This window comes from Anomaloglossus baeobatrachus, chromosome 3 (assembly GCF_048569485.1).
Source record: "Anomaloglossus baeobatrachus isolate aAnoBae1 chromosome 3, aAnoBae1.hap1, whole genome shotgun sequence".
NCBI lineage: Eukaryota > Metazoa > Chordata > Amphibia > Anura > Aromobatidae > Anomaloglossus > Anomaloglossus baeobatrachus.
Window position 1 is genome coordinate 99433266 of NC_134355.1, and position 13025 is coordinate 99446290.

At 47.1% G+C, this 13025-nt stretch overlaps 1 protein-coding gene across 2 annotated transcripts in view; it reads right to left on the reverse strand.

Moving 5' to 3' along the window:
- The window catches only part of SPTBN1 (spectrin beta, non-erythrocytic 1), a 298238-nt gene that overhangs the window by 28755 nt on the left and 256458 nt on the right, over positions 1 to 13025 (reverse strand). For both annotated transcript variants that reach the window (XM_075339341.1, XM_075339342.1), the window contains 5 exons: positions 3448 to 3822; positions 1939 to 2183; positions 1604 to 1742; positions 1154 to 1238; positions 821 to 1017 (listed from right to left, as the gene is read on the reverse strand). In XM_075339341.1, coding sequence (XP_075195456.1) covers positions 821 to 1017; positions 1154 to 1238; positions 1604 to 1742; positions 1939 to 2183; positions 3448 to 3822 — 1041 coding nt within the window. The remainder of the gene's footprint in view (positions 1 to 820; positions 1018 to 1153; positions 1239 to 1603; positions 1743 to 1938; positions 2184 to 3447; positions 3823 to 13025) is intronic.

Here is a 13025-nt window from a genome sequence, read left to right on the forward strand (position 1 = left end):
TTTCACAATGACAGCACACAGTGCTGCAGCCAATCCACTCAGCTGAGCAGCAGCGATGTCACAATGACAGTACACATCACTGTGCAGCCAATCCAGAGCTAAGCAGCAGCAGTGATGTCACAACAAGAGCACACATCACCGCTGCTGCCAATAACTGAACTCAGCAGCAGCAATGTCACAACAACAGCACACATCACTGCTGGATCAAATCACAGAGCTGAACAGCAGAAGTGATGTCACAACTACAGCACACCTTACTGCTGCAGCCAATCACAGAGCTGAACAGCAGAAGTGATGTCACAACTACAACACATATCACTGCTGCAGCCAATCACAGAGCTGAACAGCAGAAGTGATGTCACAACTACAGCACTTATCACTGCTGCAACCAATAACGGAGCTCAACAGCAGTGATGTGTGCAACCAAGGCACCTGAGCAGTGGTAGGGAGACGGTGCTGGACTGGGGAAGGGAGAGTACTATTTGGTGTTTTTATTACAGCTGTTTATTCGTTTATGGATTTTTTTTTTTTATTTAAACTCCCTTCAATATAGAGTAATATCCCTGACTATCGGAGATCATGAATATTTATAACACGTTCATATGTACGACTTTTGAGAACTTGGCCCAAATTTCATGCTTTACATGCAGAGTAATCCACACCACGGGTAATCTCTTATGCTGTCTGCTACTATTGTAATATGCTGTGGATTTTCCACCTATATTAACAACCAGCCCATCACAAACAGACTGACTACTAATAGAAGTAGCAGAGATTTACCCTAATAAAACCACATAATCCACAAACAAAAGGTGACTACCGTAGTAAGTCTTTCCAAGGCGGAAAACCTTTCATCCCAAGTAGCTGCAGACTTCTCGAATGCTTCATGCCGTTTGATGAGTTTTTCCACTTCATCGACGCTCTGGCCTATTTCACGACTTGACAGATATGGCTCCTGTCCCAATAGCCAGGCCTCTGCAACGCTGGCATCTCGGGAAAACTGGTGCACCTCCAAAACTGAGAGAGACAGACATGATGAGCATCTAACATGTGGAACAAAGGTTCAAATACACAAAATGAAAGGGATTTCTACTAAACGAGAAAAAGCAAAAATTTCCTAAACTACGGCCAAAGGGATTAAACATCAACTTACTCAGTCTCAGCCATTCCCACCGATCTTCCCACTTGTCAATCATATCTTTCCTCTTCTCCGTCAGTTGCAGTAACTTTTCTTTTATCTGTTGCGAAAAAAGAAGTCTATGTATCATATCAGCAAGGAACGATTGAATTAAAAAATCATGTTTTGTGTGTTTCGGTCAATCTCTTGCAGCCTTTGTGGCCATTTATATTCAGTCCCCAACATTTTTTCCCCCCCATTGATAAGTATCTACCTAGATGACCCAGGAATACAACACAGCACTGAAGACTAAATACCATGGTGTTAGCAGTTTTAGGTCTCTGAAGTCATATTACACTGATAAGTGCTTAGCACGGAGAAAACAGCAGCCAAGACCTTGTTTTCACCGGAGAGTCTGCCTTTGCTGCAACCAAGTACATGCAGATCTGCAATGCAGCTGAGCTATAAATGTTCCCGGAGCCTCACCTCTTCTGATGCATAGTGTTTTCTTGCCAGGAGAGACTTGCCCAGCTCAATGCATGTAGTAAAGCTGTCGTTTCGGGCATCAATCTCAGCTTTAATACCTTGGTGATTATTCATTAGTAATTCTACTGAAGATACATCCCTGAAATTATAGCAGGCAATGCAATTAATCATGGCGCAGAATAGTGAATGCTGTATCTGAATACATTGGTGAGATCATGTTTAACGCTCAAGTGTTAATATTTCTTGTAGACATAAGCTTGACCTTCTAATAAATGGGTACACATTGAACTATCACAAAGAAGAAATTGTAGCTTCTAGCGCTACCGGTACGATACCTTGGCTTCTCTTGGGCTTCAATCTGGCGAATGACGTCTTCCATCCAAAGCATAAGGTCACGAACCAGGCTGAAGAACCGGAATTTATCACCCGTGTCCACCAGTCTGAGCCGCCGTCCCTCACATGCATCCAGCAATGCCTTCCAGGCCTCCAAAACCTCGCTCTCCCTCTTCTGGATGTCATCAGCTTTATCTCCTGCATATGCAGCTTGCAGTCGTGTTGCGTCTTCTTGCAGCTGCCTCACCTGGAAATCAAAGGCCCACCTGAGTATAAGTCTTAATGCAACTGTGGGGTAGCCTGTCCATTTAGCATGGTCAGCAATTCATTTTAATGGCCAATATGAAATACTACCCCACCCCCTATAGGTAATACTACAATCAAAGCAGGAGCAATTAATTTGTTGCCAAAGTATAAGCCAAACTGATGGCGATACGCCAATTACAGCCTTAAGGGCATACAGCTTGATGAGAAAATCTCTTGAGTGAACAACTTTCCGAAAAGTATTGATAAGTTACACAGACATATCGGAGGTTTAGAGCAGTGGGGGGGCTGGGTACTGAGATCCTGCCAATGAAAACTATGAAGCACTAAGTACAGAAGCAATGCAGAAGCCCATGGCTGAGCACTGCTCTCCTTCATGCCAGACTGGATCATAGACTATTAAAAAAAGGAACCCATCACCAGATTTTGCGACTAAGCCGCGGCCACCACCACTGAGCTATTAGATATAGTATTCCAGAATACTGTATAAAGAGCCCAGGCCGCTCTGTATACCGTAAAAATCACTTATAATACTCACCTAGGGGTGCAGTCTGGTCTGATGGGCATCATTGGTCTCTGGTCCGGCGCCTCCTCTCTGCAGCGATCGACGTCCTCCTTCTGAGGCCCGTGTGCATGACATGTGCTACGTCATGCACACTAGCAGACATTAAGGTCCTGTGCAGGCGCACTTTGATCTGCCCTCCTGAGGGCAAATCAATGTATTGCAGTGCTCATGCGCGGGCAGCCTTTAACCTTTCCTCTCGCCTGCACATTACGGTGCCCTCAGCAGGGTAGATCAAAGTGTGCCGGCGCCGGACCGGAGCCAGGGAGGCGCAGTGATACCCATTGGACCGGACCTAGTTATAAAAGTGATTTTTACCTCCTACACAGCAGCCTGGACTCTTATATACAGTATTTTGGAATGCAGTATATAAGAGCCCACTGGTGGTGGCCGCAGCTTATAGGGGAAAAACCTGGTGACAGGTTCCCTTTAATCCAATCTTTTAATCTAAATGAAAAGCAGCTTTAAGTCCAGAAACCTTTACACGTTTGGGGAGGTCACAGCACCCCAACCTAAACCAATACTCCAACACATCAGAAGAGTTTTAAAAGTGATAAAGTATGTAATCTGAAGCAATAGCTTACATAGTTACATTATTGGTAATTTATAAGGTGTCACTGAGCAATCTGACGCCAACTTACATCCTGCAATGCTTAGAGGAGAACAATACTAGCAAAACCCATACCTGTGTGCCCAAGGCCTGGATGTCGTGTTCGAAGGTTGTGTGCATTCTCTGTAGTGTTTCTACGGTGTTCTGATCCCTTCCCAGCTCCTCCGGGAGCTTCTTATGCTTATCTTGTATTCGACCAAAGATCTCTTTAGCATCATGATAGAATTTATGCAGTTCGTATGAGGCAGCCAGTATCTGTGTCCTGGTATCGATGAGCTCTAGCAGATCTGCCCAGGCCTCATTGAGACCATCCTTCCATTCTGCTATAGTAGCGGCATCGGAATGTCCTGAATTAATAAGATCATCCGCCATGTGATTGACAGTGTCCACCCTCTCCTGCCCGATATGGCCAGTGTCACGTGCAAACTCCCTGAACCTTTCCTGTAACATCTGCAAGAAAAGAAAACAGTTTATTGGTTATAACCTGAATGTGGAAACTGCACTAAGAAGGCACATGATTAATAGTGAAATAAATGAACGCATAGTGCTGCATACACGTGAGAGCCACAAATGTCTGGGACAAAATGAGCACACAAATATACAAAGGTGTATATAATATATATTTTTGATATTAATGTACAATAAGTCTCTATGTTTACCCGATACATTTACAGCTGGTATGTGTTTTTAAATTGCACATTATTCACGCAATGACGCTGCACCCGTATCACCTGTTATTTAAGGGCGGATGCAGCACCTTTGCATGCACTGGAGCCGTAGAAGCAAGTTCACTTGCGAAACGGCCGCCGTCGTCCGGCGTGGCACACCCTCATCCTCCCTCACTACCTGTACCCCTGATGTGATCGTGGAATAAACAGACTTCCTTTATCCTGACTTTTGGAGTGCAACCTATTCATCTCTACTTTGTGGATTCTGTATCGCCTTCGCTTTGGGACACGCACCCAGGTCTCTACCAGCATGGAAGCACAGCTTTATTAGCCATACAAGGATTAGCAGTGCCCGGTATCCTCTACTCAGCTTTATGGAATTTGGACTCTTCTATTACCGTGAGTGCACGCTTATTTATTCCTTTGGCATTGTGCTAAAAAATGACTGACACATCTATGGATACAATTGAAAATGGTATACTTGCATGGAGGGAGGACGCTGCCACGTTTTTTACCAGCTGTAATGATAAAGTGAACATAGAAATCATGGGCACTAAGAGTTTAGAACTAAAGATCTTGAATTTGGCTGAAAGGGAAACCAGCCTGTTTTGGACAGTACAGTCATTAAAATCTTATCAAGACAGTGAACGAGTCCCTAGAGGTCTACGTATCTCTAAAAACACATCTTTCTACCAGGATGATTTATCATTTAAAAAGGAATGGCACAATATACAGCAAGAATGCTCCATGCGTTTTCTTGACATTGTGCTCAAAAAGAATCAGGAGGAACATCTAAAAATTACTAATGAATTACTTAAATTGAGACAAGAAATGGAAAGTCGCATTTCAAAGGAAGCATGGAATTCTTTTTTATTGAGACTGGATAAAAAACTTCTACCTTTTCAGACTTTGATTAAAGAAAATAAAAAAGAAAAGTTTATCAGAGATAAGTTGGACTATGAAAACAACCAGGTTTTCTCCTGGAAAAAGTCTTCTACACCTGGTAATAGAAGATTTTTTCAGAGACATCAGAAAAAATATACATCAAAAACTGCCAAGAAAAATGCCTGGACCACGGACTCTGATTCTAGCAGAGCTGAAGATCTAGCACCCGCAAAGAAATTAAAAACACCTGCTGCTCCACAGGCCTCGACATCCGATAATCTCCCTTTAGAAGACCTACAAGGAGAGGAGGCAGACGGAGATGTAGGAGTAAAACCTACTCCGGGAAAACGCAAGAGTGTTTCCTGGAGGGATTAACATCTCCTTGTTCTGAGTCTGAAATTATTGTTTCAGAGCCGTCTCCCACAATATGCACGGATAATGTTTTTTCCTGTCTAGCGGACAATAGTACTACCTGTTTGCGCAAAATATTCAATCTTACTCCACTCATATTAACATCTGATATGTCATCTGTGTTGGAAAAGGGTTTGAACTATTGTATACCAGAATTATTTGATACAACTGATTTTCAGATCGATTTGTTTAAGGGCTGTAGGAAATTACAACTAAAAAAATTCTATAATAATAAAAAGAAAAGCCAACTTACCTCTGAAAAAAATGATTTACAATGTAAAATAGGTCCGCTGGGTTTTTTCGGTATGAATAATGACTATACCGCCATTGAAAAAGATGCGTCTTTACTTTTAAGCCTAGCTGACCCCAATTGCATTGAATCTAATTTCTCAGATATTGAAAATACTCAAATAAATTCTGCATCTAGTTCAGCTTTTAAAAAAGGGATCAAATCCACTTTTTGCCCCCCGCTCACTCCCGGGAACAATATAGACTTATTTCAAGAGTTGGTAATAAAAGATATACAAGCTCTAAAATACCCTTCTCCCCCCCAGAATCTCACCCAAGGGGAAGCCGCGGCACTTAAATTTCTGCAATCTCAAAAAGACATCATTATCCGTAGGGCGGACAAGGGGGGCGCCACTGTTCTTTTAACAAAACAAGCTTATATACAAGAAGCCAATAGGCAACTTCAGGATACAAGAGTCTATCAAAAACTACCTAGTGACCCTACGTGGTCTTTTGTTCAAAAACTTAGAAGTCTTTTGCATAAATACGTGAGTTTAGGTACTATCTCCAACAAAACTGCTGAAAAATTACTTCCTCTTTATCCGAAAAAACCTCATTGGTATTACTTGCCAAAAATTCACAAGAACAGTGTCTCCCCCCCTGGCCGCCCTATTGTGGCAGGAATAGGTTCAGTGACAGAACCTTTATCTCACTACCTTGAGTGGTTACTTAAACCACTACTTGCCCGTATCCCCTCGTTCTTGAAAGATACAGGAGATCTAATCGAAATGCTTGATAACTTTCAATGGCAGAAAGGCTTCTCTTTTGCTTCTCTGGACATTGAGAGTCTGTACACCCGTATCCCACAGGATCAGGGTGTGCAGACTATCAGGAGAGTTTTGATGAATTTTAATCAGAATCCAATTTTGGTGAATTTCATCACTGAGGCTCTAAGCTTTGTTTTGCACCACAATGCATTTAAATTCGACGATCAGTGGTACTTGCAATGCGGGGGTACCGCGATGGGTACCCCCGCAGCATGTACTTTTGCAAATCTCTTTTTGGCAGCATTTGAAGACTACTTCATTTACAGTATTAACAATCCATATCTGAAACATATAAAAAAATATGCCAGATATATGGACGACGGCTTCTTTGTATGGGACGGTTCTGCGCAGGAATTTGACAATTTTGTGTCATATCTAAATGACAATTCCTATAATATGTATTTTACACATACCTTCGGTAACCAAAAATTAGATTTTTTGGATGTCACACTTAGTGCTTCTGACGGTGGTGTCGATAGACAGATATATAGGAAACCTACTGCAGTGAACACACTGCTTCACTATAATAGTGCGCACCCCTCCCATACAAAGAAAGCCCTTCCTTATGGTCAATTCTTGCGCCTTAAAAGAGTACATAATAATCCTGAGACCTTTCTGCATCAAGCATTAGATCTGAAAAAACGTTTATTAGAACGTGGATATCCTGTATCTGTTATCAATTCGGCCCTCGAAAAATCTCTAAATTATGATCTTAAAAATAAAAATAAAAATAAAGAATATAAAAATAAAGGTGAGCATAAGAACAAAAACATTCATGCCATCTCAAAAGAAATAAAAACTGAAAGTTCAAATGAAGGGAATTTTGTTTACTTACCGTAAATTCCTTTTCTTCTAGCTCCAATTGGGAGACCCAGACAATTGGGTGTATAGCTACTGCCTCCGGAGGCCGCACAAAGTACTACACTTAAAAGTGTAAGGCCCCTCCCCTTCTGGCTATACACCCTCCCGTAGGAGTACGGATTCCTCAGTTTTAGTACCAAAGCAAGAAGGAGGAAAGCCAATAACAGTTTCAAAAAACAAATTCAATCCGATAACAAGATCGGAGAACTTAAGAAACAACATGAACAACATGTGCACCCGAAAAACGAAACCCTAAGAACAATAGGGCGGGTGCTGGGTCTCCCAATTGGAGCTAGAAGAAAAGGAATTTACGGTAAGTAAACAAAATTCCCTTCTTTTTCGCTCCTAATTGGGAGACCCAGACAATTGGGACGTCCAAAAGCAGTCCCTGGGTGAGTAAAAAGATACCTCGTGATCGGGCTGTCAGGCAGCCCTTTCCTACAGGTGGGCCACCGCCGCCTGAAGGACCTGTCTACCTAGGCTGGCATCTGCCGAAGCGTAGGTATGCACTTGATCGTGTTTGGTAAACGTGTGCAGACTCGACCAGGTAGCCGCCTGGCACACCTGCTGAGCCGTAGCCTGATTCCGCAATGCCCAGGACGCACCCACGGCTCTGGTAGAATGGGCCTTCAGTCCAGATGGAATCGGAAGCCCAGCAGAACGGTATGTGTGAAGAATTGGTTCCTTGATCCACCGCGCCAGGGTGGATTTGGAAGCTTGCGATCCCTTATGCTGACCAGCGACTAGGACAAAGAGCGCATCAGAACGGCGCATAGGCGCCGTGCGAGAAATGTAAATCCTGAGTGCTCTCACCAGGTCCAACAGATGTAAACCTTTTTCAAATTGGTGAACTGGATGCGGACACAAAGATGGCAAAGTGATATCCTGATTGAGATGAAAGGAAGAAACCACCTTGGGAGAAAACTCTGGAATTGGACGCAGTACTACCTTGTCTTGGTGAAACACCAGGAAGGGAGATTTGCAAGATAACGCCGCTAGCTCGGACACTCTACGAAGAGACGTGACCGCCACAAGAAAAACCACTTTTTGTGAAAGCCGAGAAAGGGAAACCTCTTTCAAAGGCTCGAAAGGCGGCTTCTGGAGAGCAATGAGAACCTTGTTTAGATCCCAGGGTTCCAATGGCCGTCTGTAAGGAGGAACGATATGACAAACTCCTTGGAGAAACGTGCGTACTTTAGAAAGCCGTGCCAAGCGCTTCTGAAAGAATACGGATAGTGCGGAGACTTGACCCTTAAGAGAGCTAAGCGACAAACCTTTTTCCAACCCAGACTGCAGGAAGGAAAGAAAAATTGGCAATGCAAATGGCCAGGGAGAAACCCTCTGAGCCGAGCACCAAGCTAAGAATATCTTCCACGTCCTGTGATAGATCTTAGCTGAGGATGGTTTTCTAGCCTGTCTCATTGTGGCAACTACTTCATGAGATAAACCTGAGGCCGCTAGGATCCAGGACTCAATGGCCACACAGTCAGGTTCAGGGCCGCAGAATTCAGATGGAAAAACGGCCCTTGAGACAGCAAATCTGGACGGTCTGGTAGTGCCCATGGTTGGCCTACCGTGAGATGCCACAGATCCGGGTACCACGACCTTCTTGGCCAGTCTGGAGCGACGAGAATGGCTCGATGGCAGTCGGACCTGATTTTCCGGAGAACTCTGGGCAACAATGCTAGAGGTGGGAACACATAGGGTAGTCGGAATTGCGACCAATCCTGAACCAAGGCGTCTGCCGCCAGCGCTCGGTGATCGTGAGACCGTGCCATGAAAACTGGGACCTTGTTGTTGTGCCGTGACGCCATCAGATCGACGTCCGGCGTCCCCCAGCGGCAACAGATCTGCTGAAACACGTCCGGGTGAAGGGACCATTCCCCTGCGTCCATGCCCTGGCGACTGAGAAAGTCTGCTTCCCAGTTTTCCACGCCTGGGATGTGAACTGCGGATATGGTGGACGCTTTGCTTTCCACCCACGTCAAAATCCGCCGGACTTCTTGAAAGGCTTGGCGACTGCGTGTTCCCCCTTGGTGGTTGATGTACGCCACCGCCGTGGAATTGTCCGACTGAATCCGAATCTGCTTGCCTTCCAGCCATTGTTGGAAGGCTCGCAGAGCAAGATAGACTGCTCTGATTTCCAGAACATTGATCTGCAGGGTGGACTCTTCCTGAGTCCACGTCCCCTGAGCCCTGTGGTGGAGAAACACCGCTCCCCACCCTGATAGGCTCGCATCCGTCGTGACCACTGCCCAGGATGGGGGTAGGAACGACTTTCCCTGTGACAATGAGGTGGGGAGAAGCCACCAACGCAGAGAGTCCTTGGCAGTCTGAGAGAGGGAGACAGTCCTGTCGAGGGACGTCGACTTCCCATCCCATTGGCGTAGAATGTCCCATTGTAGAGGGCGCAGATGAAACTGCGCGAACGGGACCGCCTCCATTGCTGCTACCATCTTTCCTAGGAAATGCATGAGGCGCCTCAGTGAGTGTGACTGGCTCTGAAGGAGAGATTGCACTCCTGTCCGCAGCGAACACTGCTTGTCCAGTGGAAGCTTCACTATCGCTGAGAGAGTATGAAACTCCATGCCAAGATAAGTCAGTGATTGGGTCGGGGTTAGATGAGACTTTGGAAAGTTGATAATCCACCCGAAACTCTGGAGAGTGTCTAGTGCCACTTTCAGACTGTGTTGGCATGCCTCTTGAGAGGGTGCCTTTATAAGCAGGTCGTCTAGATACGGGATGACCGAGTGACCTTGCGAGTGCAGGACAGCTACTACTGCTGCCATGACCTTGGTGAAGACCCGGGGGGCTGTTGCCAGACCGAAAGGTAACGCTACGAACTGCAGGTGTTCGTCGTGTATGACGAAGCGTAGGAAACGCTGATGCTCTGGCGCAATCGGCACGTGGAGATACGCATCTTTGATGTCTATTGATGCTAGAAAATCTCCTTGAGACATTGAGGCTATGACGGAGCGTAGGGATTCCATCCGGAACCTCCTGACTTTTACGTGTCTGTTGAGCAACTTTAGATCCAGGACGGGTCGATACGATCCGTCCTTTTTTGGGACCACAAACAGATTGGAGTAAAAACCGTGACCTTGTTCCTGAAGAGGGACGGAGGTCACCACTCCTTCCGCCTTTAGAGCGGCCACCGCCTGCAACAGAGCATCGGCTCGGTCTGGTGGTGGAGAAGTTCTGAAGAAACGAGTTGGCGGACGAGAACTGAACTCTATCCTGTACCCGTGAGACAGAATATCCCTCACCCAACGGTCTTTGACGCGTGACAGCCAAATGTCGCCAAAGTGGGAAAGCCTCCCACCGACCGAGGGTGTGGGAATCGGAGACTGCAAGTCATGAGGACGCCGTCTTGGCAACGGTTCCTCCGGCTGTCTTTTTTGGGCGTGACTGAGACCTCCAAGAATCTGAGCGTCTCTGATCTTTTTGAGTCTTTTTTGACGAGGAAAATTGGGACCTGCCCGGTCCTCGAAAGGACCGATAACCAGACTGACCCCTCCTCTGTTGGGGTTTGTTTTGTCTGTGTTGCGGTAAGGATGAGTCCTTACCCTTGGAGTGTTTGATGATTTCATCCAAACGCTCTCCAAACAATCGGTCACGAGAAAAAGGCAAATTGGTTAAGCACTTCTTGGAATGAGAATCTGCCTTCCAATGTCTCAACCACAGGGCCCTACGCAAAACAACGGAGTTGGCTGACGCCACTGCCGTACGGCTTGTAGCGTCAAGAACAGCATTAATCGCGTACGACGCGAATGCCGCCATTTGCGAGGTCAATGGTGCTACCTGCGGGGCAAATGCACGTGTGACTGAGTCGACTTGCACAAGCCCGGCTGAGATAGCTTGGAGTGCCCATACGGCAGCAAAAGATGGCGCTAACGACGCTCCAATAGCTTCATAGATGGATTTCAGCCAGAGCTCCATCTGCCTGTCAGTGGCATCTTTAAGTGCCGCTCCATCTTCAACTGCAACCAAGGATCTAGCTGCAAGCCTGGAAATTGGAGGATCCACTTTTGGACACTGAGTCCAACCCTTGACCACCTCAGGGGGAAAAGGATAGCGTGTATCTTTAAGCCGTTTAGAAAAACGCCTTTCCGGATAAGCGTGGGGTTTCTGGATTGCGTCTCTAAAGTCAGCGTGGTCCAGAAAAGTGCTTAATGTACGCTTGGGATATCTGAAATGGATTCTCTCGTGCTGCGAAGCTGACTCCTCTACCAGAGGAGCTGGTGGAGAAATATTTAACATCTTATTGATGGATGCTATAAGATCATTAACTATGGCATCACCATCTGGTGTATCTAGATTGAGAGCGGTCCCAGGATCAGAATCCTGATCAGTTACGTCCGCCTCATCACCCATAGATTCATCTCGCTGGGATCCTGACCATTGAGATGAATGTGAAGGCCTCTCATAGCGAGCCCGCTTAGGTTGCCTGGGACCATCGTCCGAGTCAGAGTCTTCACCCTGAGGTGTATGTGCCCGTCCCGGAGCTTGGAAGTAATTCAGCTGAGGGGGACCAGGGGGCAATGATTGCACAGTGTCCGTGGCCTGAAGTACAGGCCTAGCCCGCAATGTGTCAAGAATTTGTGACATAGTGAGAGACATTCTGTCAGCAAAAGCTGTAAACTCAGTTCCTGTCACTTGGACAGCATTCACAGGTGGTACACCCTGGGTCACGTCCAGCGGAGGTCCCGGCTGTGCAAGTGCCACAGGGGCCGAGCACTGCACACAATGGGGGTCATTGGAGCCTGCCGGTAGAAAAGTCCCACATGCGGTACAGGAAGCATATAATGTCTGACCCTTGCGTTTTGTGGACGACATGCTGTTGGCTCTCTGCAATGTGAGAGAGTCTATAGCCAAAAGGCGACCAGCGCTATGCAGTACAAAGTATTTGCAGGAACAAAATACTAAGATTACTACTGGCACAAGAGGGGGTGAGCCCGGAGGGCTGCTTACCGCCCGCTGAATAGCGGGTAAGAGGCGCAGAATTCCTTGTCTGGGTCTCCCCGGCTCCCCTCTGCAGCTCAGCGTGTCAGCAGGAATGGCTGCCGGCGTCTGTGGAGAGGGGCGGCCCGTGGGAGTTCCCAAACAAAAGTGCGGGAAACAGTGTCCCCTCTGTGCCTATTGTGAGGGCTGGAGTATGTAAAAACGACTCCAGCCCTCGGCGCTGATGCACTGACCAGCGTCCCGCCCCTCTCCTGACTGGCAGGTCTGGGGGCGGGAACGAACGGAACCAGGCCGCAAAAGCCGGGGACTCGAGTTATCAGCGCGGCCGCCGTAAAAGCGCGGCCCGCGCTGAAGTCCCCGGCGCACCACAAGTGCCAGCCGCGCCGCAGTCCCAGCGGCCGGCGCGACCGTTCCCCAAAAGTGTGCCCGCTTCAGCGAAGCTGAAATGAGGCCATGGCACAAGCGCCGCAGCGCTGATGTCCCTGGCGCACTACAACACCCAGCATGCTGCGGTGTGAGCGCCTGCACGGGGACACAGAGTACCTTGAGGAAGCAGGGCCATGTCCCTGATGTACTCCGCTCCAATCCAGCATCTTCTCCAGGGGCTGTAGATGGAGCACGGTCTCAGTGCCTGGAGACCAGTAAATCCCACTTCACCCAGAGCCCTGTAAAAAGGGATGGGGAAGGAATCAGCATGTGGGCTCCAGCCTCCGTACCCGCAATGGGTACCTCAACCTTACAAACACCTCCGACATACAGTGGGGTGAGAAGGGAGCATGCTGGGGGCCCTGTATGGGCCCTCTTTTCTTCC